At 47.2% G+C, this 25,125-nt stretch overlaps 1 protein-coding gene across 2 annotated transcripts in view; it reads left to right on the forward strand.

Moving 5' to 3' along the window:
• HARS1 (histidyl-tRNA synthetase 1) overlaps positions 1-23,769 on the forward strand; it is a 201,791-nt gene extending 178,022 nt beyond the window's left edge. For both annotated transcript variants that reach the window (XM_085617800.1, XM_085617801.1), the window contains one exon: positions 22,946-23,769. In XM_085617800.1, the coding sequence (XP_085473926.1) occupies positions 22,946-23,008 (63 nt within the window). In that variant the 3' untranslated portion in view covers positions 23,009-23,769. The remainder of the gene's footprint in view (positions 1-22,945) is intronic.
• Positions 23,770-25,125: the final 1,356 nt, after the last annotated feature.

Here is a 25,125-nt window from a genome sequence, read left to right on the forward strand (position 1 = left end):
GGCTGCGTCCCTTTCTTTACTCAAACCACGTCTAAAGAAAGGTACGGTGCCGACATTAAAGTGAAAGTGCGCCATGTGCACTTTTACCCCAAACATATATCTGTTTGTCACCTTGACAGATGCTTTTTTTCTTCTTTTTTTTTTTTTTAAAGCCCCGATGCCGCGGTTTCACTTTAATTTAGGACACGCCCTTCATGAATGTGAAAGCGCTAGTAAAAAAAAATGCTTCCCTTGTCTACTCCACTTTTCCCAGGCTATGCCATAACATTGATCCAGATAAGTTCTGGTATTTTTAGTCCCATTATATTAAAGTGTAATTGTCGGCTGTCAAAAGGTTCTATGTTAATATGTTGTGTGCAAAAATTTTGACTGCATAAATGTCGAGTCCAAAAGGTTATGGTTGTGAAATGCATAATTGTTTGGGCATTACATTATTTTCTCAATAACTACTGAGCAGATTTACACCAAATCGCAAAAAGCACTCTTTCTCATTAAAGATCCATCTTTCTGCTAAATTTAGTGTAATGCTGTTCATTCGTTTTTTCTATTTCACTGTTCAAATTTCCTATTGAAAAATTGCATGGAGAATTCGTTTTGGGACCCCACTTTTTCTCAGCCCACGCTTGACAAATCACCCTGATATTTTCCAGCAGGAAGAAGCTGAGGTGGAGTAGACTTTTTTTATTGGAAAGTTTCATGAACATTCTTCAAATGGTGCCAAAGTTATTATCAAACCAAAAAAAAATGTTCTATGGATAATACCCAATGGATATATATGTGTGTGTGTTTGTGTATACATATATATATCTCCCACTGGCGGTCACCACTGGGTAGTTATAGTTAGGTCGGCTGTTCCATAGAAAAAGCTTTTGTGTTTTTTGTTGCTAATAACTTTGGCCCCATCTGATGAATCTCCAGAAAGCTTTCCAAAAATGAATTACCTTTTGACTACTTTGTGCATGTAAAGATTTGGGGTGATCCATCAAGCAGAGGCCAAGAAAAAAGTAGGGGCCCAAAACACAAAAACCTCATGCATTTTATATATACTTCTTTAAGCATGGCTGCAGCAAAAGTGCTGATGGAATTACACCAAATTTGATAGGAAGCTAGACCTTGGTCCACAGATTGTGTTTTTTGTGAATTGCTGCAAGTCCATTCTATAGTGTTTGAGAAATGAAGGTTAAAAACTAAGTGTACATCTGGGAGGTTAGGTCTGTCTGAGAATCCAGGGACATACTCTTGCTGGAGCACCAAGTCAAAATTGAGCATTCTGATTGGCCCAGGTTGCTTTATTTCCCTATGGCCATCTCGCTCCCGCAGGCGTCACTCCCGTGGGAGCCACCGCTCTGATTGACTGCTAGCAACCTGATTGACTGCCAGCAACATGAAAAAAATGTTGCTGGCAGCCATTGCAGGACTCGAGACTCATTCCTCTCCCAAACTTGTATATGCAAAATAATATGAGGGGGCAGGGTAGGGATGCCCTGAACTTCTTGGTCCCATGGGGGACACCTTGGGCCAGAAAGGAGCCAAAAATCGCTGTGATCCCATGGGACTCCCGCAGGATCATTAAAAAAAAATGGCAGCTAGGGGTGCTTAATTTTATTAACCCTCCTCTAGCCTTTACAGGCCCCAGGGAGCCAACCCACAGGGACAAAATTAATGTATATGGGTAGGGGTGATGCGCGGCCCTCCTCCATGTGCCATCACAGGCCCCGTGGAGCCACCCACCGGGGCCGAAATGAATATATGTGTGGAGAAGGGACGCGTGCCCCCATCCCCAAGCCATGACAGGCCCTGGGGTCGAGGTGTTTCCAAATGTGGTGGGGGTCATGTGGCCCCCCCTCCCTGAGCCTTTTTTGGCCCTGCTCACTATCTATGTCTCTGGGACCCACTCTGGGACATAGTGGTTTCCATGCCCACACCGGCACAAGCAAGGAAGTCTTTGTTTCCTCCCATCTGGCAAGAGCATTTCTGAATCTCCTGCCAGCTGAGAGCAGACTTTGATCTGTTTCACTACCTGCAATAATGCGGGCAAGAAAACAGATCAAAATATTGGTCCCACCCGGGACACATGGCTCCCTCCCTAAACCTAATTAGGCCTTGGGGGCCCCATCCCCTAAGGCTTTTTTTTTTCACGGGGAGGGGGGCTGCGTGACCTCCTCCCGAGCCTTATTAGGCCCTGGAGACCCCATCCCCCAGCACCTCTTTTTTAATTGCAGGGGAGGTGGCCACGTGGCCCCGCTCCCTAAGCCGTATTATGCCCGTGGGACCCCATCCGCCAGGGCCATTATTTTTTAAATTAAAGGGGACGGGGGCCCATTCACCATGGCCTTTTTTGATGAAAGGGTTGGGGGCTGCGTGGCCTTCTCACTCCCTAAGCCTTATTAGGCTCTGTTGACCCCCATTCCCAGGGATTTTTTTTAATGAGAGGAAGGGGGGGGGGGGCATATGGCCCTACTCCGTGAGCCTTGTTAGGCCCTGGGGTCCCTATCCCCCAGAGCCAGTCCTAAATTAAAGGGTGAAGGGGTTTCACAGCCCCCCATAGCCTTTGGTGCCGACCCAGGGCACCCACCATATGCTTGGTGGCCGCGGGGGTGCCCCAGGGCCCCCGATGCCTTTGCCGGCTCCTCTCATGGTGCGGCAGCCTGCATTTCTCCCTTCTAGAGGGAGTAGCTACATACTCAGTAAACTATAACTTGTGAATTTCAATGTTTGTTTAGTTTAACATTTTACATCTGAACTGATATTTTCACCGAGATATAATGTCACTTTAAACTGTGTTTTTTCCAGTGAATTTTTTTTTTGTGTGTATATAAACACATATATGATGAAAAATTATTAACTAAAAAGAAATCTTGACTTCATATTGAATGTAGTGCCATACTCCAAACAAGGTTTCAGGAATCCTTTGATGAACTATAGAAACAAATATCAATAGTTCCGCTAGTCATTAGCTATTCAAATACTGCCCAGTCCAAGAGCTAAGCCTTTTTTGATTCTGCTAATGTCGTTGCCCTTCAGATTGGATAATTCAGAACACTTCACCACTGTGTAATAGCAAAAAGACCCGCTTTGTCACAGAGGAGTAGGCAGACAAAGAAATTATGCATCAAAAAAAGAATACCTCCATGAGGTATACATCAAGGAACGGGAAAAAGATGCCAATGTAACACTGCTTTAACATTTTACTAATTCTGTGTTAGGACCGTAAGAGCTTAGGGTATTACATGTCAGAAGATTCTACTGACTAAAAAGAAATTAACCAGGATGAGATTTAGCCTGTCGGGTTGTATTGGCATAAGGTTGTCCCGACAGATAAAAGTGTTCTACTTTGAGTCACCTAATGGGTAATGAGAGAGTTTTTATTTGGAATATTTTGTAGATCCAACTTTGTCTGGAATTAAAGAAGGACATTATTTCATAGTGGGGAACGACTATATGTAACTGAGTGGCCAAAATGGCTACTAGAGCAGACGTGCATGCCTCAGCTCTGACCCGAGCCCGGCTGTAATCCTTCTCCATTCTGTATGGCCCAACTAGGAGACATCCACTGAAGTTCGGATGAACCCCCAGGCTCCCAGTGAAGTGGAGCATGCAGTTGGGTGAGACTTAGTTGTTGGGAACGAGTAGAGGTGCTGAACGGGCCGGGGCCCCAACGTGGCTCCCGATCGTGGACTGCCCTGTGGGGGACCACCGAACGGTGTGAGGTGACGTGAGTGGCTTGGCCCTCGAAGGAAACTCCAAAACCTGATTCCGGTGGTACCGAGGTGTGCGGGCTGTGCAGACTGGGAGTGCTGGGTCTTTTGATTGGCTGCACCCCACCTACAGCGCAAGCCCCCTGTGGCGAGCCCGTAGAAACCCATACTGTGGGCAATGCAAGCTGACGGTCGGCTGCAACTGCCCCCCCCCCCCCCACACACCTCCTCAATTTGAGAAGGTGTGGTCACCCAGTGGACAATCATCCTACTATGAAAATGTGACATGGCTTCTGCAAGGGCTGGGGACTGTCAGTTCCTGCATGGACATGGCAGCTCGACCGGTGTGTATGACAGCGAAGCCTGGAGACCATGATGGGCACAAAGGTGTGAGGAGACTGATGGCGAGTGCTGGTGCCCATCCGGGTGCAGTATGAAGACCTGTGCAGTGCACTGCCAGGCCGGCTGTTGGGGGCCCTGTCGACGCCCTAGTATGTAATGAGTGGGGTTGTTCCATAATCATTTCCATCCCCAAGCTAGGTAAAACAATGAAGCTGCACCGCCGCGTACTCCACTACGGAGGATAGTGGATGATACTGAGCTGCTCCTGAACTGCAACCTGCAGTCCACCCAGACAGCACAAATGGGCCCACCGAGCCAATTACCCGTCACATAGCGGTGGGAGCTGGTGAATAGGGCATGTGAATGCCCTCCGCTGATTGGTGAGGCAGCCACTCGGTCCACATGGTCCTGGGAAGATGGGGAAGCAAAAACCTGCTAAAAATCCCCCCCCAACCTAACGGGGATTTAACGTCCCAAGATGCTGATCAGGCATGGAGGGTAGTGCATTGGGCAACCTTGAGCCACCCTCGCAGACACTGATCAATTTGAAAGGATACTACAGGCATTCCTGGACACTGAACTCACTCTAGTATTATCAATAGATGCTTTCTCCTTGGATGTGAGCCTACTCCACACAGACCACAGAAAGTTGGCGGAGCTGGTGGACAATACTGTGTCTGTTATAACCAAGATGCGCCCCATGTTGCATGAACTCCAAACTCGACGACTACAAGACATGAACGCCGACATAACCTTGGTACAACAGAAGGCAGAAGATCCAGGAGAGCGCCTGAGGTGCAATGTCTGCTTTCTGGGCTTCCCAGAGCACTCTGAGGGTCCGAACATAGAACTCTTCCTTGAGCACTGGCTGATGTTCACGGTGCTGATTGACAACGTACCTAAATTCTTTTCAGTTGAGAGGGCACGCCACCTATCGAGAAGACCCCCTTTATCAGGGGCCCAGCTGAGACTGTTGATTGCGAAGCTAGTTTATCACAGGGACAGAAGTTTGATTCTCCCAACTGTTTCAGGTTAAAGGCCATTGGCAATCTCTAGGGCAGCAACATCACTACCTACCCAGATTTTACAGCAGAGGTGCAGCGCTGTCGTAGTTCATATGCATCTGTCAAACAACACCTGGCCAGAAGTATGCACTTCTTTATCTGGTAAACTCATGGTGATAGAAGATGAATCAACCTTCCTCCACCTGGGGGGGGAGACCATCTGCTTCTTTGACGGTAGTGACTTCGATAGTGTTAGCAGAAAAAAATGATAAATTAAAAATACCTCCTGTCCTGTACTCTTGTTTTATTCGTCAGGATGGGGTAAGATTAAAAACCGTGTGTGGTGCTCTGGTGGATGTGTGAATGGTCCACCGCACCGATATAATGATGATTTCAGTGGTCGACATGTTTCAGTACATGGGTGTCTCTAAAGATCGGTGGACTTTCATCAAGACCTTAGTCCTAGCAATAATGTGATAGGTCGCTTTGACACATTTGGTAAGTTAATGTCACTTACCCATCTTCGGGAAATAGTAATGACAAAAAGAGTTCAAGTCCGCGCACAGCTGATAATCAGAAAAATTCACAATAATCTTAACCAGCGTTTAAATTAAATATGTAAGGCGCTCTCCTAATCAGAGCGTGAAGGAAATAAGAACCAATATAGCACCCCCTTTGCTTCGGTTGTGTCCCCCTAGGCACCAATCCTGCCCTGGTTAGGGTTTTAGATGAAGTTCATAAGTTCAAAAGTGACCACAGTAATCAGAAAATTCTTTGATCAATTGAATGTATTGTTATCTTCACAATATTGCGTTCATTGTTCCAAACTTCAAATTCTGAGTCTTTATCCAAACGACTCCAATCTCCATAATGCATTGTACCAGTGGTTTGAAGTTCAAATTTAAACATCCCAATGCATTTCAGGCTTGTCGCCCTTCTTCAGGGGCGATATCTGTAGTACAAAGTAAAGTGAAATACGATGTAATATACTAAGGGAAAACCAACGTCTAATAAATTAATTTAAATTCTTCTAAAATCTGTGAATGCGTAATTGTAAGAGTTTACACTGTGAATGGAAATAGGTCCCTCGTGAAACAAAAAAACGTGCACTTAGACCGCCGAACTCAAATGTGAAACACAGGCTGTGTTAACCAAAAAGGTTACAAGAATTTCCATCGGTAAAAAGATTCACCAACAATCATCGTGTGCGTTAAATTCAAAGAGTTATAGCGTGTCTTCCGTGATTATTAACAGAGCTAAAATGTGATGGTGCGCGTCTAAAGGAATAATAGGATCGAGGTGAAAGTCAACATGCTGATTAATCCTCGAGGTCAGTATCGTTATTCGAGTAGGCTCAAAACTACTGTGTAAAAAAAGGTCAACCGTTGGTGAAGTGCACGAAGAGAAATAAAACTGCCCCGTGCGTTAAGGTTGTCAGTGAGGTATACTTACTCGGAGCGAACACGCGGTTCTTCGTATGAGTACAAAGATCCTCATCGGGTGATTGTAGTGGTCGGGTGAGCATTCCTGGAAATTAAATGTGTTAAAAGACGAACCACAGAGATAAAGAGCGGACAACATTATACACCAGAGGTGTGGCAAGCGATAGGGTGGCGACCATCTTAACCAAGGCTATATGATTAAAAACGAGCAAAATGTGGAAATCGACCCATGATGTAAATATAAAGTGAAGAATGTTAAAGCAGATTGCTGAACAGTCACAGTGTATGACCAGTCATGTCAAACAATATCATAAGTAATGAACAATATAGGTTAACAATAGAGTACTCTCCGGGGAGAAGATGAATTTAAATCAACAGGCCAGTATAACGATCCTGATAGATGGTATTCAAGACTAACATGTTATGAGTGATAAACCGTATGGGTTAACAGTAATAACAGTTATGTATATAATCTCCAAAGAAGAAGAAGAAAATAAATCTGTAGGCTATTATGGCGGTCCTGATGGGTGGAGATCAAGAGTGACAAAAACAATAGTGGTACAAATATTTATAAATAGCATTGAAATTCCATCCTGTCCTTCATTCCATTGGGTTTGAGTGCATCAAGGTATTTGATCCAAAAGTTCTCATGTTGCAATAGATGAGTATGATTGTCCCTTCCTTCCTGTTTGGCGACAACCTCAAGGATTAAAAATTTCAATTGACTGATGTTATGTTTGGCTTCTAAGAAATGGCAGGTTATCGTGGATTTGAGCTGTTTGGTTCTTATGTTGCTCTTGTGTTCATTGATCCTAACCTTAATCTTTCTTTCGGTTTTGCCGACGTATATTTTGCCACAAGGACACTTTAGTAAGTAAATGACATTAGCGGTGTCGCAAGTTGCAGTCACTTTAAGTTTGATGTTATACCCCAACAAACAGGGTTGTGTTCCTTTATATCTGAAAGAGACACGTTAGTTATAGATTCCTTGGTTCCCAAACTTTTGACTCCTGAGGACCCCCATTGAGTCACCACTGGAAGTCAGGGACCCCCAAGCAATTTGTCAAAATTAAAACAGTAATTCCCAAAAAATAAACACACGTGCACACTTTTTGCGACATTACCGTGTCGATAGAGGCTTTGTCTTATTTATAAGGCAGCGTTAAGCCACATAACGTGGCTTAATGCTGCCTTTTAAATAAGGCCCCCCTGTCACACAATGCCACCGCAACACCCATTGATTTTGACACTGCCCCCTATTTACAAGGGCAGCATAAATAGGAGGCAGCGCCAAAATTAAGACCAGGGAAAATCAGGTCTTAACTTGGCAAAACAAGGAGAAATCCCTTATTTCTCCTCGTTTTTGCTTTTTCCATGTGGCTTGCCTTGTACAGCACACATGGAAAAAGCAAAACGCCTTGAATTGTTTAAGTTTAGGAAGGTGACCCTTCCTGCACATAAACAATCTTTTTAAAAAATGCCATTAGGCAGCACACATAGAACTGACAAAACAGCATTTCAAGATTGTTTATGTGCAGGAAGGGGGACCTTCCTGTACATAAAGAATCTTCCCCTGCATGCACACACCCTTGCCATAGTGCAAGGGAGCCTGCGTTGATGCTAAACTGCTAAGTGTAGCGCCAGCATTGGGGGAAACGCAGGGCTGCACCATATTCTTGTAAATATGGTGCAGACTGGTAAACCCAAAGCAGCCCTGGCAAATGTTTTCGACCCAGTCGCCATACGGTGCACACCAAGTGTAGTGAGTGAGCCTGACCACTACAAAGGGGGCTTTGGGAGGCTCTCCCCCCAAGAAATGTAGGAAACAATGGTGCATTCTAAAACACATTTATCATTATATATTGAATTGTATTAGCTTTTAACGAATAGTAAATCAAGACCTTACTATACACTAGGATACGACATTCTTTGTTTGGGTTCTTCAATGATTCCCTTATTATCACCCTTCAACAGTGCCTCTCTTCACCCAGTGGTCAGCATTGACTTTAACAATAAAAATATATTTCCGCCAAAATAAACCTTTTTAGCAGCATCAGGATAATGAAAGACTGGGAAAAAACAAAAGTTACTAACTTGTACCATGCAGTTTGCAAGCAGCTCTTTGATGACAGTTTATAGGTCACTGTGCTAGATTTTGGTTGTCACTTATGCACTGCACAGTAACAAAATAATCTCTGTGACAAAAGCAGTAACACACTCAACTATGCACATAAAATACTGTTTTTCAAAATGCATGGTACACGTTCTTTGCAGCAGGCATATGTGCTACACTAGATAAGTCAAAGCTGCCACTGGACAAACTCTCATCTCTCCAGCAGGTGCATTAATCACTGGCTTTATTTTGACACTTTTATTGTTGCTCGAAAACTGCTAATTAGACAAGGAACTTTGCAGTGCTTTTAAAACTGCCTCCTGCGGACCCCCTGGGAATGTGTCACGGACCCCTGGGGGTCCGCGGACCACAGTTTGGGAAACACTGCCTTAGAATATCCCCAGGCGTCAGGTTGGATCCGGAAAGTTTTCATCAGTAGTACCCCTGCGCGTCGGCGTGCGGCTCCTTGTACGTCACCGGCGTCGTATTCGCCGAGATGATGTCATCGGAGCTACATAGACGCGCCCACGTGCGCTGACGTCAGTTGTTTCTTTTTCCGCGCCAGCAATCGCTGATCCGAGAGAGAGCGGTACTCCTAGTTAATATTTTAACTTTGTTTCTGAGACTTGTTTCTCTTGTTTTGTCGAGTACTCCACTTCTGGTGCAGTGGAGATGCCCGGGTTTAAGTCCTGTTGGGACTGCCGTCGGAACATGTCGGTGGCGGACCCACATAACGTGTGTCTCTCCTGCTTGGGGCACGCCCATGACCCCAAGGCGTGCCCCGATTGTCGGGCCATGGTGCCAAAGGCTTTGCGTGAGTGTTCCCAAAAGTTGTTGGAGGCCCGGCATTCTGTTCCGCGATGCTCGAGATCCCGCTCCTGCAGAAGGTCGAGAGACAGGTCGTGGGGCCGACACCACCATTCGTCGGAATTAGGGGCAGGTAAGTCACAGCTCCATAAGAAGTCGAAGAAGCGACGTCGCTCTTAGTCTACCCCTCACCGGTCGCGAGACACAGTGGAGGGGGCGGATGGTCACTCCCCCGCGGCTCCTGTGGAGCCTCCGTTGTTGCCCGCGGCCTACCCGCCTTTCCCGGGGATGTACGCGACTCCGGAAGAAATACTAGTCTGTCTCCGTGTCGGCCATGGGCCATTTATTTGCCCAGTCGGCCCGTCCGACGCGCCTTTGGGCCCCGTCGACCCGTTGGGTGGTTCTGCCCCCGTACCGCCACCTTTGGCCCCGGTTACGCCGGCAAGATACTCTGTGGCGCCGTTGGCTCCGGCCTCGGCGCTGCCTCCGGCGTCGGGGCTGACGCCGGACACGACACCGTTGCCTCCGGGTATGGTCTATGTCATGCCTGGATTGGTCTATTATCCTCCAATCCCTATTCCAGATGGGGAGTTTATCCCCTTTCCCCGGGCCCCTCGCCCTTACCGGCCCTTTTAAACAACCGGTGGATGAAGGAGAGTACTGGGAGGGGTCTGAGGAACCTCTCGCAGCCCAATGTGAGAACGAACCGGAGTGGGAGGGTGACCTCGAGGGTCCAGGCGATCTGGATTTCTCTCCGCACCCTGGTACACTGTTTCCCACTTCTGTAGCCACGGAAGAGGTGGGGACTTTTTCTGTGGTGTTGCGAAAAGCTACTGAGGGTCTTAACCTCGAGCTCCCTTCCGTAGCTGTTGGTACTAATCTCCTGACTGAGGTGCTGCAGCCGGCGACCTCCTCGGCGGAGCCGCTGCTGCCCTTTAATGACGCGCTTTCAGACATTCTGTCAAGCACCTGGACCAAGCCTAACACAGGGGTTCCTGTGGATAAAAGTGTGGCACAACGCCATCGCCCGGCCCCAGGCGATCTCTGTTTTCTCACCCAACGCCAGAGAGTCTGGTTGCCCAGGCCTCTGCGTCTCCGAGTGCATTCCCTTCTGCACCTCCGGAAAAAGAATCTAAAAAAACTTGAGCAGTTTGGGAAAAAGATTTTCCCCTCTGGCAGTTCTCGGTTACGAGCGGTGAATACTGCGTGCCTTTTGGGCCGCTATTCCCACTCTGTATGGGACACTGTAGCACAGGTGCTGCCTCAGTGTCCAGTGGAGGCTCGAGTGGTACTCTACCAAGCTATTACAGAGGGGAGAGAGACCGCAAAATTCACTATCCGTTGTGGCCTTGATACGGCAGACAACCTCGGCAGAGCAATTTCCACTACAGTCTTGTCTGCCCTAGACCCACAAGACTGAATGGTAGCTTTGGACTTGCAGGATGCTTATTTTGATATTCCCATTCTGCTAGCCCACCGACGTTACCTGCGGTTCCTTTCAGTTCACCGTGCTTCTTCTCGACCTCACGAGCGCCCCTCGAGTGTTCACGAAAGTGATGGCGGTGGTCGCAGCTCATCTGCGCAAATCAGGGGTTTCAGTCTTCCCCTATCTGGACGACTGGCTGATGAAGGCGGGATCGCCCCAGGCAGTCGTCTCCCACCTCCAGACTATGGCCGACCTCCTGCATTTGCTGGGGTTCTCCATCAACGTGCCGAAGTCGCATCTGATTCCCTCTCAGAAGCTCCGCTTCATCGGTGCGGTTCTAGACACAGCGCTGTTTCAGGTTTATCCTCCCGAGCAGCGAGTCCTGGACATTCGGACTATGATTTCGATCTTTCAGCCCTTATCCTGGGTTTCGGTCAGGAAGACCCTGAGGCTGCTGGGCCTCATGGCCTCCTGCATCCTGCTGAACAGTCATGCCAGATGGCATATGCGGGATCTGCAGTGGGACCTGAAGTTCCAGTGGACGTAGCATCAGGGAAACCTGTCCGACTACGTCCAGATCTCGGAGGACACTGCACAGGACCTGCAGTGGTGGCTCACGGACCAGCGTTGGGTCAGCGGCAGGTCCCTCTCCTTTCCCTAACCGGAGCACACAGTGGTGACGAATGCGTCCCTCCTGGGATGAGGCGGCCACATGGGAGAAGCGGAGATCACAGGCCTCTGGTCTCTGGCGGAGTCCAAGCTCCATATCAATCTTTTGGAGCTCAGGGCGATCCTACTTGCACCTTAAGCTTAATGGTGACAAGACCGAGCTCATGCTGCTGGGCAATCAAGCAAGATTTAACCCCAACAACTTGTGGCCACTGTGCATGGGGCCCGCACCACTACCCAAACAGGCAATAAAGAGCCTGGGCATGTGGCTCGACCATGACCTCACCTTTAGAACTCAAGCAAGAAAAACAGCCGCCACCTGCTATGGTATGCTCCGTACCGTACGGAAAGTACTCCCTCTTCTGCCTGCCCACTCCAGAAAGCTTTTGGTTCAAGCGCTCATCCTCTCTAGGTTGGACTATGGCAATGCTCTCTATCTGGGCGCACCCACCTTCATAACAAAGGCCCCCTATCATCAAAAACCTAATCAAACCCTACAAAGCCACCGGAAGTCTCCGCTCAGACCATCTAGCGGAAGTTCCCAGAGTCCGGAGGGCCAGGTCAGGGGGTCGCCTTCTTTCCTACAATGCCTCTAGACTATGGAACGCCCTCCCTCTCTCCATCCGCAAGGAAGCCAATCATCTGTCATTTCGCAAACAACTGAAGACCTGGCTATTTCCATAACTCTGCCTTCTCCTCGACGCCCATCCGCAGCGCTGGGATGCCTCCGGGTAGCCATGCGCTATGTAAGAATATTTTCATTCATTCACTGAAAGCATTCCTTCCCTCTATCAAGGGGAGGGTAGTGCAGGTGTTCACGGACAACACCACCGCCATGTGGTACTGCAACAAGCAAGGCAGGGTGGGGTCATGGACCCTATGTCAGGAGGCTCTACGCCTCTGGACGTGGCTGGAACGCCAGGGCGTTGTCCGGGTGGTTCAACACTTGGCAGATTCTTTGAACGCCAGGGCGGACAAACTCAGCCGCCGGTGCATGATGGATCATGAATGGCGTCTTCACTCGGAGGTGGCACAAGGTCTCTTTCAGCAGTGGGGAGAACCTTGGTTAGATCTATTCGCCACCGAAGAGAATGCGCAATGTCAGCAGTTCTGCGCGTTGGAGTTTCCAAGGCGGCACTCGCTCGGAGACGCTTTTCGTCGCGAGTGGAGTTGCGGTCTGTTGTATGCCTCTCCGCCTATACCACTTCTACACAGAGTGCTGAAGAAGATCACACGCGACTGGGCCCAAGTCATTCTTGTGGCACCGGACTGGGCTCGGAGAGTTTGGTATCCCAAGCTACTCAGTATGAGCGTGGATCCCCCCATCTGACTGCGTCTTCAGGAGGATCTTCTCTCGCAGCAGCAGGGGACCGTCCTCCCCCCGAACCTGCCCAGCCTCCACCTCCTTACGTGGAGATTGAGCGGCGACAGTTGATTCCATTTGACTTGCCTCCTGAAGTCTGTAATGTAACTCTGGCAGCCAGGCATCCCTCAACTAAATCTGTATATGCCTGTCGGTGGAACAAGTTTGTGGAATAGTGCACAGCGAAAGCTGTAGATCCCCTTTCTGAGGTCCTATTGTCCCTTCTTTCTTTGGCCCAGCAGGGCTCTGCTCTGGGCACTATCAAGGGCTACCTTTCTGCTCTTTCAGCCTTTCTCAGGCTGCCTGATCAGCCCTCTCTTTTCAGGTCCCCTGTTGTCAAAAGATTCCTCAAAGGCATTACTCACCTTTTCCCTCCTATTCCTTTTGTGATGCCTCAGTGGGACTTGAACCTGGTTCTCACATACTTGATGTGTGCTCCCTTTGAACCTCTTCATAACTGTCCTTTGCGGTTATTAACTTTAAAAACTGTCTTCCTGGTAGCCATCACCTCCGCTAGGCGTGTGAGTGAGCTCCAGGCTCTTTCCTGTAAACCTCCTTTCCTGGCGATTCATCCGGACAAGGTTGTGCTTCGACCACGTCCCTCCTTTCTGCCAAAATTAGTCACTGCCTTTCATATCGGGCAAACTGTCACTTTGCCCACTTTCTTTCAGCCTCCACATCCTTCAAGGGAGGAAGAGAGGCTCCACCGTCTGGACCCAAAACGTGCGCTTTCATTCTATCTCAACCGCACACAACAGTTCCGGGTGGATGACCAGCTCTTTGTTGGCTACGTGGGCGCCAAGAAAGGCCGAGCAGTGCACAAGCGCACTATCTCCCGATGGGTTGTCTTGTGCATTAAAGCCTGTTACTCTCTGGCTAAAAAGGAGCCTCCAGTAGGGCTGCGCACCCATTGTACCAGGGCCACAGCAGATACTACAGCATTGGGACGCTGTCTCTCCCTGCAAGATATCTGTCCGGCAGCTACGTGGGCCTCGCTGCGTACTTTCACTAAGCACTATTGCCTAGACAGTCAAGTCCGGAGAGACGGCTTCTTTGGCCGGTCAGTTCTCCGTGACTTTCTGGTGTGATTTCACTTCGCAGACCCACCACCGGGGTTGGTATTGCTTGTTTATGTATTCTAAGGTAAGGAATCTATCACTAACATGTCTCTTTCAGATGCACAAGTTACATCTGTAAGAGACATTAGTTAGTGATAGATTCCCTTACCGCCCTCCCATCCCCCCGTTCTGCGAACTGTTCTCTAGGGTTCAGGTCATCCCTTTCAGGGCCCTAGTTCTATTGCACCAGTAGTCGGTCTCTGGCATGGCTCTGCGTTCCTTGTGCAGAAAGTAGTGTACAGAACTGACGTCAGCGCGCGTGGGCACGTCTAAGTAGCTCCGATGACGACCTCTCGGCGAATACGACGCCAGCGACGTATGCGGAGCCGCACGACGACGACGACGCCTGCCGACGCACGGGAGTACTGCTGACGAACACTTTCCGGATCCAGCCTGACGCCTGGGGATATTCTAAGGTAAGGAATCTATTACTAACTAATGTCTCTTACAGATCTATCGTTACACAGGTAAGTACCTTGTGCATTCAGTTTGATCATGGTTCCTCGATGGATGTTTCAGAAGCTTTCCTAGATTTTTCCCTCTTTTATATGCAAAGATGGGTTCTTGGGTAAATAGTGAGTCCAAACCAATTATGATATTGTTTGACATGACTTGTCATACACTGTGACTGTTCAGCAATCTGTTTTAACATTCTTCTTAAGATGGCCGCCACCCTATCGCTCACCACACCTCTGGTGTATAATGTTGTCCGCCCTTTATCTCTATGGTTTGTCTTTTAACACATTTAATTTCCGGGAACGCTCACCCAACCACTACAATCACCCGATGAGTATCTTTGTACTCGTACAGAGAAACGCAAGTTCGCTCCAGGTAAGTATACCTCACTGACAACCTAAACACGGGGGCAGTTTTATTTCTCTTTGTGCACTTCACTAATGGTTGACCCTTTTTTTACACAGTCGTTTTAAGCGTACTTGAATAACAATACTGACCTCGAGGATTAATCAGCATGTTGACTTTCACCGCGATCCTATTATTCCTTTAGACGCGCACCATCACATTTTAGCTCTGTTAATAATCACAGAAGACACGGTATAACTCTTCGAATTTAACGCACATGATGATTGTGGGTGGATCTTTTTACAGATGGAAATTCTTGTAACCTTTCTGGTTAATACAGCCTGTGTTTCACATTTGAGTTTGTGTCTTAAGTGCACGTTTTTTCGTTTCACGAGGGACCTATTTCCATTCACAGTGTAAACTCTGACGATTACGAATTCACAGATTTGAGAAGAATTGAAATTAATGTATTAGACGTTGGTTTCCCCTTAGTATATTACATCGTATTTCACTTTACTCTGTACTACAGATATATCGTCTGAAGAAGGGCGACAAGCCCGAAATGCCTTTGGAAGTTTAAATTTGAACTTCAAACCACTGGTACATGCATTATGGAGATTGGAGTCGTTTGGATAAAGACTCAGAATTTGAAGTTTGAAACAATGAATGCAATATTGTGACGATAACAATACATTCAATTGATCAAATAATTTTCTGATTACTGTGGTCACTTTTGAACTTAAGAACTTCATCTAACACCCTATCCAGGGCAGGATTGGTGCCTAGGGGGACATAACCCAAGCAAAGGGGGTGCTATATTGGTACTTACCCATCTTTGTCGTTATTTCATGTAACCAGTTTATAGATTATGGTTCTACCTATAGCTTTATTGGAGTTTAATTAAACTCCATCGGGTGCTGCGGGAGCTCTCTAGAATGCTACTTGCATGTCCTTGTTGTAGCTTCTTACCGCAACCTGGAAACTGGTGATAACTTCTGGGTTGCGGACCATACTTTGGGCAGTCGTTCGGATACCAATGACACTGCTGCTTTTGTCGGGGAGGAATACTGTGGCCCAGAGCTTACACCATGCCTGGCAGATGACCAGTTATATGGAACTAAGTATCTCCTTCCCAGTGAGTCCTGAGTCTGGCCTGTGACCAGAGGAGACACCTTGGGATCTCGGGCAGGGTAGGGCGGGTCCCAAGACCACTGTGAAGGGCTCATGGGTCCCTGAAAGACGGAGAAGAGCCCACCACGCACACATGGTTACTGCATTGGACTCAAACTCTGCATTCAGATTTCATATAGTTAACATGCATAATTTGAATTGTTATGGATGGGCACCAAGAGGATACTCGGACGGAGGGGGCGGCGTTGAGAATGTTGTTTATTTTGCTAAACAGTTGGAGAGCACCACACACAATTGCCTGGTCTTAATCAACACTATTTTGTACACACCGACATCGGGGAGGGCCCACAACCTGGGACCATCTAGAACGTGATGAATGAGTCACGACCCACTATTACAAGTAGGTATTCCCAATGGGCACATCCAAGCATTTCATGACCCCGCAATACAACCTACTGACCTGGAATGTGAGGGTATGGCTACCCCCACTAAAAGGTACTGTGTCTACACTTACCTTAAACGCCTAAACTACTACTTCAGCATAACGGAAAGGAGTTCTAATATGGAAAGCCCCTGGGGTTCCATACGTGAGGGAATCACACAAGGTAGATACAGGGCAGAGGGGTCCATTCGCGAGGGATGTACACAAGGTAGACACAGAGGCAAGATACGTGGTGGTGGAGGGGCGTATGGGTGCCCGGCCCCTCGATTTGCTAGCTGTTTATGCCCCAAACACTAATCACCCCACATTCCTGGACCACCTGACCCTTGCTCTTTTCCATGAAACCTCATTCTCTAATATGGGAATGGGATTTTAACTGTGTCTCAGACATTACTAGAGGCAGCTCTACCCCTCCGCTGAATGGTGTGGTCTGTTGTAGAGCAACACAACATTTTAGACGATGGATGGATAGCACAAGGTACGACATATGGTGGCTTCAACATCCTGAGGATAGTAAGTTGTCATTTTACTCTAAGATCCACACTTAGCTGGACGTTTTCCTCTGTAGCGCAGCACTAAACACACTAATCCTGCATGCTGAATATTTGGCACGCCCCCTTTTGAACCACTGCCCGCTGCAGATGATATTACGTTGGGATGAACCCGTCCCTGCATACCAACTTGAAAGCTCCAAACTTAGTCACTCCGGGGTGCACCCTTCTGTGAAGTCCTGGAGCCACAAATGACCCAACATTTCGAACACAGTGCAGGCTCCACCCCCTTCAGAGTAGTGGAGTGGGATTCTCACAAAGTGGTTGTTCATGGGCACTGTATAGCCCCCACATGGGGTGTTCATCAGACCCTACTTGGGGAAATCCTGGATATCGAATGGGAAATGAGGCAGCTCAAGACTGAGAGGCCGTTACAGCCGAAAGACAAACCAACAAAGACAGCTGAGGAATGACCATAGGGACCTCGAGGCACGCCTGAGGATACTTAATTATAGGCAACACCTTGTCCAGCTCCATGGCCAGGGAGACTGGGCAGGTGGGATTTTGGCGTGGCTGGTCCGTTCTGACCAGACACACCCACTGATAGGGGCTATTTGGTTAGACGGTGGCAATGTGCTCAACATACAAGCAGACATAAACGACGCCTTTGTGGACTTCTATTGTTCCCTCTATACAGAGCTAGTGTACCCCCCACATACAGGCTAGAGGACTACCTACATTGGCTTACCCTCCCCCGCTGGAATCCTCTTTATAGAGCTGAACTAGACAAACCTCCTCAAATCGAGGAGATCTGCATGGCCATCACTCAAATAGCTCATAATAAGACTCTGGGTAGAAACGGCCTTCCTTTAGAATACTATTCCACCTTTGGCACATCACTTTCCACTAAGCTATTAGAAATCTACAGTGAGGCAAGAGTGCGGGGACAGCGCCCAGACACGCTTCATGAGGCACTGCTGGTAGTACTCCCCAAACCGGCCCGCAGTCCACTAGATGTTCGCTCCTACAGACCGCAATCACTTTTAAACTTAGACAATAAGATATTGGTGAATGTATTGGCAAATAGACTGCTCCCCATTATCGGTACTTAAATAAATACCAATCAAAATGGGTTTATACCTAAATGTAGCACATTCCTCAATATCCATCGTCGTCTTCGCCCGATGAAGGCCAACCCAGCTGGTACTGGTGAGTAGATGGCAGTGTTGCTTGATAGAGAAAAAGTGTTTGACACCCTGGGGTGCAACTACTTAATGTTAACATTGGAGGAGTTGCACATAGGTCCGGGATACCTCAGCTGGATTTGTGTCTGATATGGGTGCCCGTTAGCAAGAGTTAAAACAGGGCAGTTGATCTCTGACAGTTTTGATATACAAAGGGGCACCAGGCAGGGCTACCCACTGTCCCTGTTGATCTTCTCCCTCGCTATGCAGCGACTGGCCTGCAGACTATGCATACATGCACGACAATTGGGAATAATGGCACTTAAAGGTTACAATATTACTCTCCTTATATGCAGGCGATGCCCCTAACTACTTACACGACACTAGTGCCACACTCCCAGCTCTGATGGAGACACTGGATGGATTTTGGACTACGTCGGGCCGCAAGGTGAATTGGTCCTAGTCCTGCCTGTTCCTCATCTACCCGGTCCCAGAACACAATAGAGACGTGCAGCAGCAATCAAGGCTCATGTGGCAATATGATGCATTAAAAAAAATTGGTATACCGATATATCACCCAGACAGAGACCTCATAGAAGGAAATGTATATAAAGCATTGGGTTAGATCCGCAGATCCATCCTGTTGTGGATGCCGCTCCTGCTCTCGCCTGTGGGTTGTGTGTTGATATCCAAGATGGCCATTCTGCCATGATTACTGTACTTATTTTCAGTCTTACCACTCACTTCCCACACGCTTTTTCGCTGACCTGCACAGGCTCCTATTGGAGTTGATATGGGGAACAGGCGGCAAGTAGCACTCGATAAGTTACAACGGTCATGGTACACCCACCAAACTAGACACACCAGATGAAAATAGCATGCCAATGCTTGTTTAAATAAATATATACATGGTAACAAACCACACCTCCGTACTCGCCATTGATCCACACTTGGAAATTGGCAGCAATCCAAGACGTTGCCTGGCATAATTATATAGCATGCTGGAGGGATGTGGGAATAGAACATACAGAGGGTCTCTTTGCAGAGGGCGCACTACAGTCCTTTCAGGAGTTAATGGATTCATATGGTATGCCAGTTGGTCACTTTCTGACATACAAAGCCATGCAACTGTGATTACCACATCATGGGGACAGGGCCAAACTGAACCACCCACGTCACTACTGCCATACACGACACGGTCACGTGGAGGCATAAAAAATTAGCGCTCCGTACTGTTTTGTTGGACCATCACCACACGCCAGACCCAAGGGTTCGCAAACTCTGGACCTTCAGACGCAATGCCCAGATAAACAATGTGCCCAAGCCTTGCAGCAGGTAAGAGGGGTCTTACGTAATCCACAATTTCCCTACACACAATTTAACTGCCTACACCAGATGTACCTCACAACAAGGCGCATAAAATGCATGTACCCAAATGCCTCCTCCAAGTGCCCCAGCTGCAGCGTTCCTGATGCAGGTTTCTTATACATGGTGTTGGAGTGCCCGGTGATTGGGCGGGCTTGGGGGGAGATGACGGGAACCACCTTCCCTTTGGTTGAACTTGTGGTTTTGGCAAAGCCGGAATAATGTTTGTCGGGTATTAAACAAGTCTAGGGAAGATAAGTACCTACAAAGATTCATTGACTTAGCATTTATATGGTCCAAATGACAGCAATGTCCTGGAAATCTCATGCAGCCCGTACACGCAATGTTGGCTCCACACGTTGCTGAAGTGGCCAAAAGTTGTTGTGTGTCCTCGCGTAGACCCATAGACGTAGTGTAGCCGAAGTCGGCGTAATGATTTGGGGACCTATACATTAGGAACCTGGAATCAAAAAATAAAACAGAAGCCTCCTGAGCACCTCCCACTATGCAATCTAATATTGCTCAGTTAAGTAAACACTGCCAATGGGAAAGTAAGAGCTGGACTGTGCCCCCTTGCGGGTTATCAACAGTCCAGAGGCACCCATAATGCTCATTCATGAGGGCTCAATCTAAGACCCTGTTACCCATTACACCATACATACCCAGTTCCTACCCATAGTGTATCCCATTATTCAACCAGCCATACACCATCCCAGCCCTTCCAACCGATAGGTTGGACACAGTAGGCTAGTGGTTGTTAAATGGATGTCCGCCTCCAACGGAAACCCCCTACAGATCATTCCGAAAACACACATGGGGCCCGTATAATGAAAGTGCGCTATTGGGCTCAGCGGATCTTTGCGTGCCCCCGGGCACTTAGGTATTGCAGAAGGGGATGCAGACGCTTGTGCAGCCACTTCTGTAATACCGATAGCGCTGGCACACTTAAAACACCAGTGCTGTCTTCAGAGATCGTTCCCTTATTTGCATGGGTGCGTGGCCTATGCAAATGAGGGCATCCCTTTGCCTCTGCGCCCGCGCCGTGTTACAGATGCGGGCACAGAGGAAGCTCTTAGGAGGCGCACTGTCAGTGCACACCCTGAGAGCAGCCCTCTGGAGGGAGGAAAGGGGGTCCTACGGACCCCCCAGATATCCCCTTGCATGGGTGCGGATCTCTAATTCCCCTTTAAAGTGCAGGCGCAAGCACTGCACTGCGAAAACATAGAGCGGCTTTAAAGCGGCCGCTACGTTTTGCACAGGAATGCGCTGCCCTCAGGGCAGCGCATTCATGGTAATACGGAGAATTTTCATTGTTTGCGCCGGCACACCTTTTAAAAACAAGCAATGAAAATAAAAGGTGTGCCCGGCGCAAACAATGGAGATAGTCCTTTACTGTAATATAGCCCATAATATCTTATATTTGTGCAATGGTGCGCTGAAACCATACTGATGCGTACTAAGTTGCAGATGCATGATATGACAAATGCGTTATTGTGACTCCACTGTGTATGTTCTTGGCCCCGGGCTGAGTCCAGGATAGGCCACGGTTGTAAAACCAATAAAGAAATGGTAAAAAAAATAAAAATTACTTACATTGACACTGTACATTAATCCCTTGTGAAAAATGGTTGTTAGTCTAAACTGTGCTTTGTGGTGCCCCCATAGTACTGCTATTGTATAATTCAGACCTCCCAAATGTGAAAAATGTTGTAATCAACAAGATACTTTTATTAAAAAAGTGAGATACATTTTTTGCATTTAGCACTCTTTTGGAGTGCTGGTGTTTTCTTGGTCTCCTGCTTGTTCTGGTCCCCTCATTCTCTCTGTTTTCACGACACATGTACACATCCTCGGCCACCTTGGAGTGGGTTTCTTTAATGCTTTAATGGCTCACAATTTTGCAATGGGTTTTAAAGGTGTCTGCATCCATGCACATAGAATCCGCACAAATTAATTCGCTGGCAAATAGCAGTGAACAAGCATTGGTAAAGCTAATACCTCTTCCTATAGATCTATGGTCTGTTGACTTTTCTGATGCTAGTTTTTATAAATATGTTGCCTAATACTTGCATAGGCTTGAGGAATTTCTCCATCTCCGTTCCCATATAGTCCCAATAATACTAATATGGGACATGGTACTAGTTATTTCCTGTTACCTAGGTAAGTGTGTCACCTACTCTATTGTTGTATTCCTAGTCAAGGCCAAAATGTATGCAATCATGGCTGCCTCGCCATATCACATTTTGAATGCAGCGAAGACTAACACCACACAAAGTCATACGTTTTTACCATTGTGTAATTTTAACTGTAGTGGAATTTTAATTTGATAAAGTGGAAATTTGATATTGGACCTGTTTCCAATGCTAAAACGTCCTCCCATTGCCTTTCTTCAGTATTCAATCAGTCCTCATTCCATTTTCTGTCCATATAAAATGTCTTGTGAAGTTCAGATCTCAGCTTAGTGTCAGTCCTTGGTCTCGGGGAGATGAGGGCTCGGAAATCATATATTTTATACTTACATGATTGGTTAGATCACACCATGTTTGCAAATGCTTTTAAAAGCTTGTTTTTTTGTGATCCATCTTTCACCCCAAATCCCTTGAATATCATTAGGGTGACTAAATGAAGTCTCCAAGTGAAGAGCTGCTAAGGAGATCTCATCCTTTGAATCCCTTTAATCCTGTCAGGTCCATCTCCACTATCCGCACACATAATTGGGTTTAACCTTGCTTTTTCAGTGGGTCGTTCAATTGGCTTTGTTACAGATTCTGATCTCTTTAGTGAGCTCCTGATTTCTCCTGTTCATAAAGTGGACCCCTGTCGTGCCTCCCAGGCCTCTTGGTTAAGGTGTAGAGGAAGTAGTTCTTTTAGTAAAAATATACAGGTTTTTTACAGCAACTGCAAGGCCCAATGGTCATTTTGCAAACCAGGTGGACCTATTGTGATATCCTAGAACCCTCTGTACAGCTGTCAGTGGTGATTGGTTCCACCTTATTCCACATGAGCCCCCTTAATCACCTCTCTAGCTTCCTTATCCCCTTTTTTTGTGACCAGACTGCCCATATTTGGCAATACCCCATCTAACAACGCTATGAGGGAGTGGGAAGTATAATTCTTGAAATTAACCAAGTTTATTCTATTATCCCGTGTAAGGTTGCCTTTTTATTGGATTTTAGGAAATGGAAAGATAGTTGTGATTTTCCATAGTTATATTTCCTTTAGTTGTGAAGACACTTTACCAGAATGAAGGTGCGCAAGAACGTGTGTGATCCTTTGTAGCCCCCTGACACTGTGAAGTGAAGCGGCTGTCTGTTTTTAGAGTAAAAGTGGGATGATTGATAGAGCGGGTTGTGGGTCCTTGAATAAATACCCTGCTTGGCTCGTTATCGATGACTGCTCTCTTCATAAAGGTGCCAGGAAGAGACCCTAAACGGCAGACTGAGGGGTTGGAGAGAGGGACTCGGGACTGTTGTGATTTGTGTGTTTTGGAAGCAACATCTGAACCTGTTTTTATTGTTCTGACACTTTGTGTACTTTCCTTTATTGTAGGTGAATATCTCCAGGCAAGATCTTGTAGAAGAGATCAAGAGAAGGACCCACTCAGCATGCTAGACCCCGGCAAGCCCTTTATCTCACAGTGGAAGAAGAACCCGTGTGGGCTGGATGAGAGGACTTCGAAGAAATCCTATGATTGCAAATAATATATTTTCAGAGTTCACTTCAGTGACTACCAACTCACCATTGTATTGCGAAGCATATGTTTACAGGGATTTTCATTATCATTGCTTCTGCCTAGAAAAAGGCTGCTGTTCCCCGTGGCTATATGGGAGGAGGACGGACACTGCAAAGACCACTTCTATTACCGAGGCCATCTGCAGGGCCGCGGTGAAGCAGCACCTTTCCAGTGGAGATTGGTGCGGACTGGCTTATGAGGAAATTGGGGGGGCATGTTTGCCGTGCACCAAGCCCTAGAATTCCTGGCAAGGCACCAGACTATAATTTGCCCTGGCGTGTGACTGACCCTGCCACATCCTTTCCGTCCTTTTAGAGCCACAAGCCCATGGAGAATTGTCGCCTCCCTATTTCCTTATATGCCAGTCCTCCTCTGAGAATTAGGGTATTCTGGTACGTAGGGCCAACTTGCCTCATGATATATTTCACCCAATTATTACTTTGATTCTGATTGGCTTATCTGCCCATTGTTTGTATTTTCCAAGAGCATGGCTCTCCCTCCCACCTTTTACTTAATTTATTGATGTAAAAAACTTCCTGGAATGTTTAAGCAAGGAGAGTATTTTCTAGTCTCCACAATCAAACGTATACATGTCGATGGGGGGGAAAAAACAACAAATAAAATTATTGCTTCTATTAAATGAGTGCTCCGGTGGTATAGTATCTTTACGTGGACCTCCTCAGTGGACAGACTGGATTTCGATGTTTTTTCCTGCCATCGTCTATCACCAGCGCTAAGGCGTGCTGATGATGTCAAGAGAAGGGCTGCGTCGACAGAGTGCTCGTTTACTATCTGCATTTTTCCCCAATATACCACTTCAAGTTCATTTGGTCCCGCTGCTACAGCAAAGAAGGTGTTCTGGGAAGAAGGTTTTGAAGTGCCATTTACATCTGACCTGGCGCAAGTTGAGCCATCTAGAGTAAAGGTGGACGATCCAACAAATTTATAGGGGGAGTTGGGCCAGGGGGCTCGTTAAGTGGCCATGCATAACTTGAGTCTTGGAAATATTTGGCATGTGTACCGTGCAACAAACATAGCGTAAAATATGATAAAGTCTTTTCAACCTTCAAAAAAGTGTATTTCTTTGCCACCTGGAAATGTTTCACCTTAGTACAAGTGAAATATGAAACTTGAAACCGACAATCCCTTTGTGAACTAAAAGGTAAGTCACTTGTCATGTGTACCCTACCCTACATGTGGCTCTAAAATATATTCACAAAAAAGGGGAAGGGAGAGGATAAACTTGGTTCGGCCTCCTTTACAAGTAACTCATTCCAAAAACCCAGTTCTGTCATGAACAAAGATAATAACTTTCCACTAGAAAAAAAAGCAATGTTTCTCTCGCAGGGGATTTCCATGTATAGTTCTAAGCGCTGAATAGTCCCGACCACGTGCGGGGACCCCGGAGCAGTTGTTCTATATATATCTTCTTAAGTGTAGATTTTCACCTTTCTTCAGGAAGGCCTGCAAAGACACTAAAGAAAAAGAGACCAATTATGCCGCTTATTTACTTAGGCTACAACTGGCCAGGTTCTTCATCTTGAAGAGAAAAAAGGGGCCAAAATAAGTAATTTTCAGATAATTTTAGTGTCCATCAGTATACATATCTCACACAAACCCTTTTTAGGTCTCGCCTACTGTTGCAGCGCACGCATGCGCTGCTCGCTCGGCGAGATTTATTGTCAACAAGGACTTTCAGAAGAGGGCTTGCAGGCCCGCCCCTCATTTCCATTGGCTGGCGTCACCGTTTATGCTAAACGGTGTCTGCCATTGGAAATGAGCTGTTTGTGTTGCCTCCCTTTCGCCATTTGGTCCCGCCCATCCGGACTGGATCGCCTGCTTCACGGCTGTCGTGAAGCAATTTCTTATCTCAAGGAGGCGTGAGATCCAGTCCGGATGGGCCGTCCTAAATGGAGACAGGGCGCCGCGTGTTTATTTTTACATCGCGCTATGCAAAAATAAACAGCGGCTGCCTTCCCGCAATGGCGAGCGCTTG

Source organism: Triturus cristatus, chromosome 7 (genome assembly GCF_964204655.1).
Source record: "Triturus cristatus chromosome 7, aTriCri1.1, whole genome shotgun sequence".
Taxonomy (NCBI): Eukaryota; Metazoa; Chordata; class Amphibia; order Caudata; family Salamandridae; genus Triturus; species Triturus cristatus.